The 14,307-nt window shown below is 50.9% G+C and overlaps 2 protein-coding genes across 2 annotated transcripts in view; one reads left to right on the top strand and one right to left on the bottom strand.

Annotated features, from left to right (window-relative positions):
• SERGEF (secretion regulating guanine nucleotide exchange factor) overlaps positions 1 to 4,795 on the top strand; it is a 238,023-nt gene extending 233,228 nt beyond the window's left edge. The window contains 2 exon segments of the mRNA XM_047071819.1: positions 4,446 to 4,691; positions 4,694 to 4,795. Of these exon segments, the coding sequence (XP_046927775.1) occupies positions 4,446 to 4,691; positions 4,694 to 4,785 (338 nt within the window). The 3' untranslated portion in view covers positions 4,786 to 4,795.
• Positions 4,796 to 11,054: 6,259 nt separating this feature from the next.
• The window catches only part of KCNC1 (potassium voltage-gated channel subfamily C member 1), a 42,821-nt gene continuing 39,568 nt past the window's right edge, over positions 11,055 to 14,307 (bottom strand). The window contains exons 3-4 of the mRNA XM_047072228.1: positions 13,140 to 13,328; positions 11,055 to 11,119 (exon numbers count right to left, since the gene is read on the bottom strand). Of these exons, the coding sequence (XP_046928184.1) occupies positions 11,055 to 11,119; positions 13,140 to 13,328 (254 nt within the window). The remainder of the gene's footprint in view (positions 11,120 to 13,139; positions 13,329 to 14,307) is intronic.

Raw genomic sequence — 14,307 nt, 5'->3', positions numbered from 1 at the left:
CTACCCCGGCCCCTCAGAGCGTGTTTCCTTTGGCAGGAGGAGAGGGACCTGCCAGCTGCCCGTTGTGCCGCGTCCTGGTGGTAGGTCAGCTCTGCCTTCCTCCCACCCCCATTCCTGCTGACCGTCAGCTGGTGCCACTCACCAGGCCCGGGCGCGAAGCCCACACCAGGTGCCGAGCAGGGCCCAAAGGTACCAAGCCTCTTCCACTCTCCCACTTTGTGCCTCCCGTCAACTTGGCCGAAACTCCTGCGTAACCATAGGAGCTGCGGCCCGGGGCTCATCTTCTCTGTGTGCATTTCCTCGCTCGTGGGCCAAACAGGGAGACATCTGTGTTTCCCCAAACCCAAACTTTTGGCCAGTGATTGCCTTCCTACCAGGGAAAAGGAAAAGGGAAAGGAAGGGTAATCCCTGGCCAGCCAGCCTCCCCCTGTGGAAGAGTGGTCTGGGAAACAGATTTTCAGTGGAGAAAGGGTGAAATGTAAAGATAGAAAAGTAAATAAGATCGTTGAAAAATAAAAAAGAATACATTCTGATCTAGATAGGGATGGGCTTTCAGTTCTTAGAAGCAGTAGAAGAAATTGTAAAAGATCAATGAAGTTTACTACAAAGAACCATGAAGCTTATGTTTTATACCAAAAGAGCCAAGACAAAGTTTTAAGTCAAACTAAGAAAAAAATATTTGTGCTAGATATGGCAGAGAAAGAATATTCTAAAAATAAAAATCTTTAAAACAAGAAGGCTCTTAACATAACAAGAAGGCTCTTAAGAAGGCTCTTAACAATAACAAATATTTACATAATACTATGTGGCAAGTACCATTCTAAGTATTTTACACCTACTTACTCATTTAACGCTTGTAAACAACTTTATGATAAAGGTACTATTATCCCCATTTAACAGATGAAGGAACTGAGGCACAGAGACACTAAGTAACTTGCCCAAGGTCACTCAGCTAATAAATAGAGGAGCTAGGATTTGAACCTAAACCATCTGGCTCTTGGATCTGAGCACTTAAACCCTTGTATACTAAACAGGAAAAAGATATGAAGCAGACAATACACAAAAGAGGAAATACAAATATCTGAGTAACATAAGAATTATTTTTCAGGTTTTTAAAAAATTTTTTAATGTTTATTTATTTTTGAGAGAGAGAGAGAGAGAGAGAGAGAGTGCAAGCAGGGGAGGGGCAGAGAGAGACTGAGACACAGAATCTCAAGGAGGCTCTAGGCTTGGAGCTGTAAGCACAGAGCCTGGCGTGGGGCTCGAACCCATGAACCATGAGATCATGACCTGAGCTGAAGTTGGACGCTTAACCGACTGAGCCACAGAGGCGCCCCTTATCTTTCAGTTTTGATGGCAATAATGTACAAATACAAACAATGAGAAATCTTTTTGTGTCTTCAAATTAGAAAAGATTTTTTAGGGGCGCCTGGGTGGCGCAGTCGGTTAAGCGTCCGACTTCAGCCAGGTCACGATCTCGCGGTCCGTGAGTTCGAGCCCCACGTCGGGCTCTGTGCTGATGGCTCAGAGCCTGGAGCCTGTTTCCGATTCTGTGTCTCCCTCTCTCTCTGCCCCTCCCCCGTTCATGCTCTGTCTCTCTCTGTCCCAAAAATAAATAAACATTGAAAAAAAAATTAAAAAAAAAAATAAATAAAAATAAAAAAAATAATAAAAAAAAAAAAGAAAAGATTTTTTAAACATTATAATGAGCACTAAATACTGGCAATGCTGGAGTAAACCGGAAACTTCCACAGATTGCCATAGTTGTATTCAGGTGGCCTTTCTGAAAAATATTGTGGAAGCATTAAAAACAGTACTCAGGAATCTCAAAAATGTCGATACCAGTTGACCAGGAATTCCCATTTTAAGAATCTAATTTGAGGAAGCAATTAGGTAGAAAAAGATACATGTGCAAAGATACTCACAGGAATATTATTCAAGTTACTCAAAATAATGAAAAACTCGAAACAACCTGCATATCTGTTAATAGGATACAGGTTAAGGAAATTGTTGAATCTCCATAATGGACAATCAGACAGTCATTTTAAAGAAATTTGTTTAACAAAAGATACCGTAAGCAAAGTGAAGAGACATGCCATGGACGTGTGGGAGAAGACACAATGCATAGAATAGCAAAAAAGTAGAAAATAATACATCAAGAAAACTCACAAATCCATTAAAAAAAAAAAAAAAAAAGACAAACAGCCAAAGAGAAAAACAGGCAAGAATGTACAGAGGCAATTCATAAGAGGAGGCGACTCAGGGCTATAAATGAAGTGACGCTCCCTCTCACTAGTAGTCGGGGAAATGCAGATTCGTTCATTGTACTTATCAGAATAGCAAGAGTGCGAAGGCAAAGGTAGAGGGAAACATTCATATCCATCGCTGATGGGATGGGAAGTAACTGCAGCCATTGTGGCAACTATTAGCCGTATCTAAATCTAAACGTGTGGCTCCACTCCACTCACGTCTGGGGACCGGCCCTGTGCAGACGCCTCTCTGTACAGGGAGACGTGCTCAGGGGTGTTCATGGCAGCGCTGTTTACAATAGCGACAATATTACTATGAAGTACATGATATTGTACATTATATATTGTGTAAGAAGATAGCAACAATTACCATCATCAAAGAACTGTCCCTCAGAAGGGGAATGGATAAGTCAAATAAGATTTATACATAAGGGGATACTGTTAAAATAAATGAACTTGATCTGTGTCAGCTCGGATAAATTTCCAAAAAGAATACTGAGTGTAAAGGGCACGTGTTATAAAGATAGATATTTCAACACTATTTATATAAATCTTTTTAAAACAGACTAAAAATGCTACATGGCATTTAATGACATATGTGTAGAAAGTATAAAACCAGTAGCAAACACCAACTTCAAAATAGTGGCTCCTTCCTGGGAGGAGAAATGGCTGGAGGGCAAGAACGGGAAGCAGGGCTTAAACTGTTATCTTACTGGTATATTTTCTTTTTTTTAAGGGAAGCGTTGAAGCAGATATGTTGACGAATGTTCTAAATCTGGACGGAGTATGTTTCTTTCTGCTAAGTTATTTCTTGTATCTTTCTGCATATTGAACTATTTCAAAATTTCAAACAAATTATTTTTAATTTTCTTTTTGAATCCTTTGCAGTTCTGTGGAGAAATATTTGTGTTAGTAAGGGACAAAAGCAGAACGAAATATACACAAATATTTACAAATTTCACAAATTAAAGGTTTAACATAGTAGTGCCAAGATCAAAGTCTGCTTTTTCTTTACACTCATCCATATTTTTCTTTTTTTTTTGTCAGGAAGATGTATTATTTTTATAAATTGGGGGCAAAAAATTTTTAATGACTACAAAAAACACGAGTGAGTTTAGGCCCTAGGAAATGGTCTAAACCTAGGAAGAGATGCTGTGATGTGTGGGGGCATCATGCTGGTCTAGAGACTCTGGCTGTATGACTGTGTTCATTCAATCTTTTATCTCATCAACGAGCCCTTATTGAGCACCAGCTGTGTACCAGGCTAGAGATACGGCAGTGAATGAAACGTACGTGGTCCTTCCCTCCTTGTAGAGCACATCGGCTAGTGAGGAGGGGACAGTACACACATGACTACACAAGTCATCTATCCACCACAAAGTGCGAGGGCCCCTGTGGGGGTGAAGTCCAAGGGCAATATCAAGAATCTAAGTTAGATTGAGTGGCCAGGGAATCTGGCCTCAGAACGACATTTAACTTGAATTTAAAAGATGAGGAGGTCTGGAGCCCGTTAAAAAGAGGACCTCAAGAGAAAGAAGGCCCCACAAGGCATATGTAAGGAATGGAAAGAAGGCAGGGGTTTTGGAACGTAGTGAGGTGGGGGAAAGTAAGGGGAGGGCAGCAAGGTGGTCAGAAGCCAGGTCACTCAGGGCCTCACAGGCCAAAGAGAGGCCTTTAAGGGCATTGGAAGTCACAGAAGTCTTTTAAGCAGGGGAGTGATGTGATTAGATTTGCAGTTGTCAGAGATCATCTAGACGCTCTTTGAAGATTGGGGCAGATGGTGAGCTGCCCAGTTAGTCCCTTGGCTGTCGGCATGGCCCAGCACGCGGGAGAATGGTGCCGGGATAAGGGGAAGGCAGTAGAGATGGAGAGATGGAAGGATTTGAGCTATTTCTCTGGAGGAAGAGTCGGCAGGTCTTGGATTATGGGGTGGGTGTGAGGGAGGAGGTTACGGTGAAGGAAGGAGGAAGGCCAGGTTTGGGACAGGGACAGCTGTGGGGTGGCAGGAGTGAGAAACACTGGGAAGGCTCTGGAGGGCAGGGTGGAAGCAAGGGTGGCGGGCAAGCCACCAAGTACGGTTGAGCTTTGGTCTTGTCACGTGGAAACCGGGGTTTACGATATTACCTGTGTCCCCAGGTTGATTGTTTGAACCCTGTTCTCAAAGCCACTTCTACAGCAGTCTTTTCTTTTCCACAGGAGGGATGTGCTACTCTTGGGGCTGGAACGAGCATGGCATGTGCGGGGACGGCTCCGAAGCCAACATCTGGGCCCCGAAGCCTGTGCCATCTCTGCAGTCGTCACTGGGACTCCTTGTGGGCTGTGGGGCTGGCCACTCCCTGGCGCTCTGCCAGCTGCCAGCCCTCCCTGCATTGGGCCAGCACCCCAAGGTCACTGGCCCTTCCCCAGATGCCGCTGAGAGTGCCAAATCTCAGGAAGCCATGGACAGAGAAATGGGAAGGAAAGACAACCAGAAACTTCCACTGAAAGCCTATCTGACAGGTCCAGAAATGGGGGGCTTGTGACAGAGGCCCTTTAATAAAATGATTTTTTCCTACCCGAAGTGTTCCCAGAGAATTGCTTGGTCAGGTTGTGTGGTCGGCCTGAGAAGGGGGGCTGACCACAGGCCAGAACAATGGGAGGCGGCCGGCTCAGCGTCTGGGGTTCAAGGAGACAGACATCCTTCCTGCCCAGCAGATGGTGCTGGGACCCCCCCTGAGGGCAATAACAAGAACCTCACTTGGTTGCATGGCTGGGGAGTCTGGCCCCTAAGCAACATTTAAACCGGAATCCCCAAAGGACATGGAAAACAGCAGCTCCAGCCTGTCTTTACCTGGTGGGGACGGAATACCCAGCCCCATCCCCCGTGGTTATTTTGGTCCAGCAGCCTTCGATTCGGCAAGAGAAACGGTTCCCAGGCCATGCTCAGAGCAGCCAAAGGCCTCCCTGAGGTTTTATTCTCAGCACCTGGAGCATTAATTTACTGATTTGAAGATTAGTTTGCAGGTGGATACTCAGATGGGAAGGAGTTCTTGTCTTGGTGACTAAAAGAGAGAAGGCCCTGGATGGGGGGGTGGGGGGTGGGTAGGAAGTGGAGATGAATAAGTGGAGGAAGAGATAGGACTTCTGGGAAGACCCGACAGAGGAGGCACCTGGAACAGACAACAGAATCTAGAACCATGAACTCTCAGAGGATGGGTGTCTTCATCCAAGCGAGGCAGCACTCTGGAGCTGGCCTGTGTGACTAATTGCCAAGCTGCGTAGTTTCGGGTGAGGGACAGGCCGCAGCATAGGAAGGGGAGTCTGACCCTAACCCCTGACATCTGCCTCTTAGCCCTCCTTGCCTCTGGAGGAGGAGGAGGAGGTAAAATGGGGTGTAGGCCAGACCACAGGCCCCAGGCCTCCCCAGGTGGCAGCTGTGACTTTGGGGGACATAGCACCTTTCTTCTGCCTCAGGAAACAGCTTTCCCTGGGGACTGTGTGGCAGTGTCACCAGCTAGCTAGTGGCCCATCCCACACCACCTTCCCTTGGGGACTCAGGAGAGGATTGGGCCTGTGAGGGCTAGACTACGGTGGCTTCAGGAAGTTACACTCCCAAGATATCAGAGCTGGAGGACCTGTAATGACCTTCTCACCTAGTGGCCTTCAAAGTGCATTTGTTAGAGCCCTAGAAGTCTCCTGAGAATTCGGTGGCCACCTGGCAGCCTATGGATGAAAGGAAGCCATGTGAACAAAGATCTGGGCCCACACCCTCCACCTTATTCACAGCAGCTTTATTTTAATTTATATTATATACCGGACTCCACCTAAGATTTCACTTGACAAGGGTTCCTTAAGAAAGTTTTGAAAACCATTGGTCTTATCCAACATTTTCATTATTCATGTGGGAAAACAGAGGCCTAAAAAGGGGAAGGGACCACACACCTCACTCCTGGCTCAGTGTCCTGACTGGGAGGTGACCCGTCCCAGGCCTTGAGCCAGACCAGGGTGGGCAGATGAGGCTCAACCCTGGGATTAGGAGTGGGTTCAGCTCAATGGAGTGGGGATGAAGATAATCCTGAGCTCCCCAGGCCTGAACCTAGACATCACCCATGGCCGTTGGCTGACCTCGAACACCCGTGCATGGAGTCCTGCTCCCGATACTGTACCCAAAAAACAGCACTGCCCTGGCCAGCAAAGGCCTTGGTCCCCCACCTCCCAGAACCAGCAGAGGCTACGACAGCCTCTAAGCACTTTTGCAGTGGGAAGAAGGACATCTCTGTGCACTCTGAGCTGGTCTTGCCAAGGTTCCCATACCCTCGGAGATGGAGAAATTGGATGGTCCAGAGAGGACCACACCGGAGCAAGCCCACAGTTGCGGGCTGCCCGCCGCCGTCCTACACACAGTCCAGAAAGCAGTCCCACACTGGAGACTACTCAGGCCCACACCTCCCAGACAGGCTTTCTACTCACGAGCAGCCGACACACGTGAGCTCACAGCACACCAGTTCAGAGTTCCCTCCTGCCTCCCTCAGCTCCTATAGAAGAAACCCCAGTTCCAAATCTTCTACTGCTGAGCCCGAGTGCCTCTCCCGAGGCCACCTGTGGGCACAAGAAAGAAGTGTCTTGGGGCTCCTTCCCAGCCTGAAACAAGGTCAGGGGTGCTGGCTCAGAACGTGACTCGGACTCTTCTTGATAATCCACGCATGGAAGAGCGAATGGCCCCTGGTACTAGGTGCCACCACAGACAGCCCTGTCACCGGAAGTCCCTCCGTTCTGCCCTTCCTGCAGCGGCAGACAGGCTTTCTCTAGGCCCGTTCACTGGACCTGATGAGTGCCTGAAAGCTCAAGGGGCTGTCCACAGGGTCGCCCAAATTTTTTTCTGGGCCCTTTGATTCCCATGGTCATCCTCGGATTTGTAGATGTGCAAGCCCCTCATTCCAAACAGACCCTCAGCTCTTCGACAGTGAGCGATCGGGTCTTGGTCGGTTCTGGAACCCTTCACCAAAGATGGGCCCTGATACAGAGGAAGTGCCCGGTAAATGTTAACGAACTGGTGTGTATACCTTCAGGGCCACCAAGGGGGAAGGGAGGTTAAACGAGGGGGTCAGGATCCCCTCACACCCACCTGTCCTCTGTGCTTACCTCTTACAAGTGTGTGATAACTGTGCTGTGCAGATTATGACCAGCTGGGAGTTAATGTCAGCATCCCCCACCTGGTTAGCTAATGAGCCATAGAAGCCAACTTGAGTAAATACCCACTCGTTTTCTTTAATTACTTTTTTTTCTGATAGACGAAGTAAATTGGCCTTTGTATTCCTCCCGTAAGGGGAGGGGGAAGGAAAAAGAAGAGGGGAGTGAGCTCCGCCGTGTGCTCACAGCTCTTGGGCCCGGCCTCTGGAGTGATTGTGTGTGATCACCACATTCCAGGTGTTCGTGGGGTGTTTGCGTCCTCACCGACCTACCACAGGCTCTCCCCTCCTGGTCACAGGCACCCCCTCTCCCCTTGATACCCCCACCACCTTCAGTCCCAGAAGGCCATCAGGTCAGGAGGCCAAACAAGATGAGACTGTGCTTGCGAAGGTGAATCGGGGCCTGGGGCTCAGAGGAAAGCAAGCCTTCCACCCTGCCCCCAGGCACCTGCCACTTCCAAAGCAAGACCTCGTGATGGATGGAAATTGGGAGTTGGAAAGTTAGTCAGGAAGTGGTGGGACCATAGAGGGAGGGAGTTCCAGGTCCTAAGGTGCATGTGTGTGACCGCTACGGGCTCAGACTTACAGAGCAACTGAGGCACAGAGGTGAGAGAAGAGGAGAGGTGGCCAGGAGTGGGGCAGGGGGCATGCTGGCCAATAGAAGGAGCTTCAGTTTCCCTCCTAGGGCAACAGGTGTTCAGGAAGGAGAGTGAGGTGGCCAGATGTGTGTGTAGAAGGTTTGAGCAGCCTGTGAAAAGCCCCCCTCTGTCATACCCATGGCGCATCATGAAGGAGGGCAGGAAGCCACGTCCTGAGGGTCCTGGGATTCAGGATGAGCCTCTCTAGTGTTCCTATCTATTCCGCTCCTGCCCCAAGAAGGCCCTAATTAGCTTGAGACAGCTTCACTTGAACTCTGGAGTCAGGCCTGACTGGGTTAAAATCTTGGCTTCGTCTTTCATTGGCTGTGTGGCTTTGGGCCAGTTGCTTTACCTCTCTGCACCTGTCCTCTAGCTCCAAAATGGGCAGAGTGAATTACTGTGGGCTGTCATTAGACAATGTTTCCCAGCTGCCCCCGGCGCAGCAGATGCTCAGTGTATGTCAATCCCCTTTCCCCATTAGCTAGTGTGTCCTGGAAAACCCACATTGTAAATGGCTTTCTGTTAAATCCACTTGAGTCCACCAGAGAGGCACTTCCTCCAAACTGGATCCCAGGTAGAGTGAACGTGACCTTCCCTGCAGCAGCTGAGGCTGTTTGGCTCCCACATCCTGATAGTTATGAATGGCTGTGACATACACAGTGTGCTCCGGCAGCTCTATGGCCGCGTAGCCCCTTGGGCAGAGGCCTTACTGTACTCACTGCCCCACCGACCCCCAGCCCGTGGTTCCCGGACCACACAGGATGGAAGTTGAGGCAAAGGCTTTGAGGAGACAAGGAACAGTGAGATGAGACTTCAGCATCCACCTTCGGCCTCCCACCTGCCCATCTGACGGCTGACTCAGGCCATGCTGGGGGCATCAAGGGAACTGAAATGGGAGAGAGACACCCACTTGTTTCTGGCCCTGGGAAGATCATTCTCTGTGGACCTCAGCTCCTCATCTGTAAAAGGCTCGGAGGTTGACTACCATGATCATTAGATATTTTCCCACCTGAATATTCCTGGATTCTCCAATGGATAAGGAAAGGATAGGAACCCCCAATCCCCACTCTATCCCCCATGAGAAGCCGAGTGAATAATCGTCACACATCAAGACCCCTGAGGGAGGGCTCCTCCCCTCCAAGATGCCTCCAGGCTGAGAGAGATGCACGGGTGGTCCCACCAGCTGAGCCAGCAGGGTGCAGCTGGGTAGGGCACCCGGAACTGTCGGTCAGCCCCCTGCCTCTGCCACTATCAGATTCAACAATGGCCCTAGGAGGGAGGTGACTGAAAGGTCTGCACGGGGGCTGGGAGCTCTGACATGGCCAGATTCAAGGAGTCATCAAAATGGCATGACTCACATAGAAGTTTCCATGTCAGTGACCCCCCTAGAGTATGTGCTTGTTTTAGGGTCAGGTTCTTGTATGCCCCATCCTTTCTGAGAGCTGCCTCCCCTCCCCAGACCCAACGGGATCTGCAGAGGCGGGGGCCAGAGCAAAACTTCTTCCTTAAGGCCTGGTTTTTTTCCCAGCGGGAGGACAGCCAGCACCTTGCTATGTCGTTGAGACATAGCAGGTTCAGGTTCACCCCACCCCAGCCCCGCCACAGCAGGCCTGATCACAGGCAGAACCAAATCACGACACTGCCCAAGGCAATAAAAACCCAAACCCGTGCTTCATCTCAAAAGTCAGCTTTTTATTATTGAGGGCCAGAGCCCAAGGAGGGGAGGGTGTTGAGCTAAAGCAGCATTGCTCTCTTTCCAGGAAATGTTTCGAGCTGCAGTGAAGGCTCGAGATGTTGCATTTTTTTTTTTTCAACTCAAGCATGTGTTTTTCAAAAATATCATCCTTCCCCACCCCCCACCCCACCACTAATTTTAGAATCAGACCAAAGCCAAGCTACTGTCCTCTGTTTCTGTTGGGAAAATACTATATTTATTCAAGATGCAGAAGTGGGTCTCTGCAAACCTCCAATTGCTTCAGGAAAACAAATCTGCTTTAGACTATACAGAAACCATGATACAAAATTTATTTCATGCTAGAATCGCTTTGCATAACATTGGGCATGCAGTTTTTTACTCTGAAGTACTAAATTGCATACAATGCCAGGTTGTGCCTTAATAAAGGTGGAGGAGGGCCACCCCTCCTGTGGTCCTGATCTTTTGGTGCTCTAAAGTAACACTTGGAAAATCCGTACGGTGTTGATTATTTACTATGAACAATTTGTAATGAAAGCTGGTCACACTGGATCTACACACCGAGAAGATGATTGAATCAACCTAGACTAGCCGCTGTCAAGGGTCTTGGGGAGACGTCCGCTGGGTCACAAGCATGCCAGACAGAGAGGGAAGAAAGCAGCAGTGCGTGTTTCCACAATTCTATTTGGAGCAAAGTTCTCAGTTTCCACGTGAGAAATGAACTATGAAGGTGAGGTCAATATGACCGATGACTGACCGACTGCCCTTTTTGGAACCTTGACTCTCGATCTTGTGTACAAAAAGGGAAGCCATCCATTCCCCATCCCCACCCCTCCTCCCACCCCCAGAAATGTACAGGTTTCTACCGAACGCCGTTACAGTCTGGCTCCAACAACGTGTGTAATAAAAGTAAAGAGCTTTGAAAGAAAATAGAGGACTTTTTCCTTTTTCTCGTCGTTGTTGTTGTTTAGGGTGATCATTACAGTTGCAGGGGAGTTGGTGGGTTTGGTTTGCTGGGTTTTCTGTTTAACTTCATGCAAGTCATGCTAAGGAACCCCTCCACCACCCTCCCCAAATAAAATAAAATTAAAAAAAAAAAAAAAAGAAAGAAGGAAAAGAAATCCTCTACGGTCAGTTACCATTTGGCCGTAGAAAAAGCTACGTCCGTCCTAGTACAAGACCTGGGCCACTCGGACTCGTCCGGCAAACCTGCATGGCGTGAATTTACTCTGTCCGAGGGTGAGGAGGGGCTGCTGGTCCACCCAGATGCTTAATAGCCACCAGTGTCCTCGGCCAAGCCGCCTGGTCAAGTCACTCTCACAGCCTCTGTCGGCATATACTTAGCAATGACAGGGCTTTCTTTGCAAAGATCTGTATGTAAAGAATACAATTAACACTTGAGCTTCTCTTCTTGGCTTTCCCATCCCGCTTGGTACTTAGTTTTTAAGGAAGGAAGAGGAAAGACAGAACAGCCGCATGCAGAGGCAGGCAGATTCTTCTCCAGCGGGCTTGGTTTTCCCATGCAGTGAGCCGGCCCAGCACGCCTCTCTTTCTCCCTCCTGGGGACCGGGTTGAGTCCCTAACTCTCCTACTCTGCATGTGGCTTGTGCACTGGAATTATCCTGAGAAAATCAAGTCCTCGGCGCTGTCATGGCTCCATGAGAGCAGGGCCGGGTGGATGTGGGTGGGGGCACTTCACCCTTGGTGCCTCCCAAACACTCTGGCCCCCCACGCCTCTGTGGGATTGGGGAGCAGGTACCACCCGTGGACAGTGGTTGCCGCCGAGCTCCCTTGGCCACTACAGGGAGATGGGGCTTCTTCCGTCCCACACTCCCTGGGCTTCTGGAAAGAGACTCTGTCTTTTAGGCCACACAGATTGATCCAATAGTGAAGATGAAAGAGACAGGCAGCCCATGAGACCTTACCGGGCAGAGCACAGCCACAAAGTCTACCTGCTTTCCCCCTCACTCCCCTGGGCTGCCCCTGCTCCTGGTATTCTAGAGCCTCTACCCAGGAAAAAGCCAGGTGCAAAAGGGAGCATCAGGCCTATCCATGGAAGGTGCCAAGGATGGGCCCACCCCAGGCCCGCAGCCCTCCACCATGCAGCACCATGCGGGCAGCGGTTTGCCGCACTGGGGTCCGAGGGACCTCCAGGCAGGGCAAGGAAGCAGGGACCAGACTGGATCAGGTGGGCACACTAAGCACCAGTGACCAGAAGGACTTCCCCATCTCAGTATAGGCTGCCTCTCCTCTTCTGGGTTGGGTCTGCCCTTTATTTGGAATTCTGTGTTCTCTCCTTGTGTATTGTTGGACCATTTCAAGTACTGGAGCAGTTGTGAATGGCCACAGTCTACACCAACTATTGCTCTAAAAAACCAACTATCCCTCGGGCCCAGCCTGCTCACTCTGGTCAGCATGCATCCCGTGTGAGCATGTGAGGCACTCCCAGACATGCACGAGTTGCCCAGCCAGCCCGATATGTCAAGGATGGCTTCCTCTACCTTCCAGGCCAATGCCTGAAGCCTGGGGCTAGGGTGCTCTGGGCCCCTGCCTCAAGCTTCCCTCCAGCCCATGCTCAAGCTCTAGTAGAAATCTTTTCCCCAGGAGGTCAGCCTAAGATAAGGGTCTGCTAACAAGGAGACCTTGAACAGAGGCCACTATGGGGCTCAGCCTTCACCAACCACAAGGGGGCGCTGATCACACCCGGGGCGGTGACCAGGGTACGAAGGTGCTGCACCGGGTGGTGCTTCACCTTCTTGGCAAGTTCTCTGACTGCCACTAGCAATATTCTGACTAGCACACATCTTACCTCTGCGATGACATTGGTCTCACCCCCAAGCCCTGAAGCCACCTCTCTTCATGCCTCTCCTCCCACTGGCCTACAGATTCTCTTTAAATGGTGCTCTTCCAGAACATGCATCCTTGGGTGGCTACGTCCACAGGGTCCTGGCCAGGCCAGGCCCACCCCACTGCCCTCCTCAACCAAGGGACAGGGGAGATCACTTTGCTTTCTGGGTCTCACCTGCCATCTGCCAGAGCAGCCTGGAGGAGTCGAGACTCCTCCCACATCCCCGGGTAACACCCTGCCTTAGGGTCACAGCCCCGTAGTCAGCCAGCCCATTCCGGCACCCCTTCCTTTCCCCTCGGGCTCAGTCCCAACCCACAGCTGCCAGGACCTCAGATTCTCTGCCAGCCTGACATCCTACTTGGGAGAAAAGGACTCAGACCTCCAAGGGCCAACCCTGGGGGGGGGGGGCTCCTTCTGCACCTTGCCCCCCCTCAGCGTGCCTGCCTGCCCCTCAGCACCCCTCGCCCGCCGCCCCACCCGCCCATCTGCAGGAGCGCGAGGCGGCCCAGCTGATGCAGAGTGCCCCCCGCCTCCTCTACATACCCTTTCTCATTCCTCCACCAGGTGGGCACGCGTACTCCCCGGTTGATAAGAGGAAGCAGGGTCCGTATCTCTCGCGGGTGCCCGAGCGAGTAAAGGGCAGGCCCTCATCAGGAGTGAGGGCCTGGTCTATGTGGGGGCAGTCTTCGTTCGCCAGCGCGGCCTTCGCCACCTCCCCATTCAGTTTGGAATCTTCAAACATATAAGCAGAAGCTATTGAGACACTGAAAACTGTTTAGTGGGGGAGGGGGACAGGCCAGAGGTGGGGCATTGGCAAAGGGCAGCCTGTCCCTGAGGACAGAAAAGTGAGTGGACCATGGAGGGAGGCAGGAGGCTGGGGGTCCCCGGCTCATTCAGGCAGCCTATGGGCTGCCCACAGTGCAGGGAAGGAGGGGGTCCTGGGTTTGCTCAAAGTTTGCAAAAAGATGAGTTAGTGATGGGTCCAGCAAGTGCGGTGCTGGGGGCCTGGCCCAGGGCCCAAGGCAGGGCCGATGAGACAGGATGGTGTGGATGCGTCATGGGTAGGGGGCTAGACACAGAGCTCAGGGAGAAGACAGACAAACACGCAGAAAAACTCCAGTCCAGAGAGGTGGCCTTTGCAGACCTCTCTCTCCTGCTGACCAGAGCCTGGCTGCCTCCCGTCCACATCTAGCTGGCTTCTCAAGGCTTCCCTAGCCCCATCTAGACCCATCAGTCAACTCCACCCCACCCCCATCGGGATCCCACCGCATCACACCCTTCACGCTGTCCTCCACACACACCCTATCTCATCACTCATCCTGCCCCGACCCATTTGGATTCAACCTGGTCACTCTGCGTGCCCCACCCCCTGTACACACCAAACCTGGCCACACAGTCTCCTCTGTCCCCAGACTCACTTTGGTCACTCTGTATGCCCCACCCTCCATGCAGACTAGGCCTGGTCACAAAGTCTCCTCTGTCCCCAGACTCACTTTGGTCACTCTGTATGCCCCACCCTCCATGCAGACTAGGCCTGGTCACACAGTCTCCTCTGTCCCCAGACTCACTTTGGTCACTCTGTATGTCCCACCCTCCATGCAGACTAGGCCTGGTCACACAGTCTCCTCTGTCCCCAGACTCACTTTGGTCACTCTGTTTGCCCCACCCTCCATGCAGACTAGGCCTGGTCACACAGTCTCCTCTGTCCCCA

This window comes from Lynx rufus, unplaced genomic scaffold, assembly GCF_022079265.1.
Source record: "Lynx rufus isolate CCGP_SWC_20201006 ecotype Redwood Valley unplaced genomic scaffold, mLynRuf1.p SCAF_9, whole genome shotgun sequence".
NCBI classification, from domain to species: Eukaryota; Metazoa; Chordata; class Mammalia; order Carnivora; family Felidae; genus Lynx; species Lynx rufus.
This window is presented reverse-complemented; position numbering and strand designations above follow the sequence as displayed.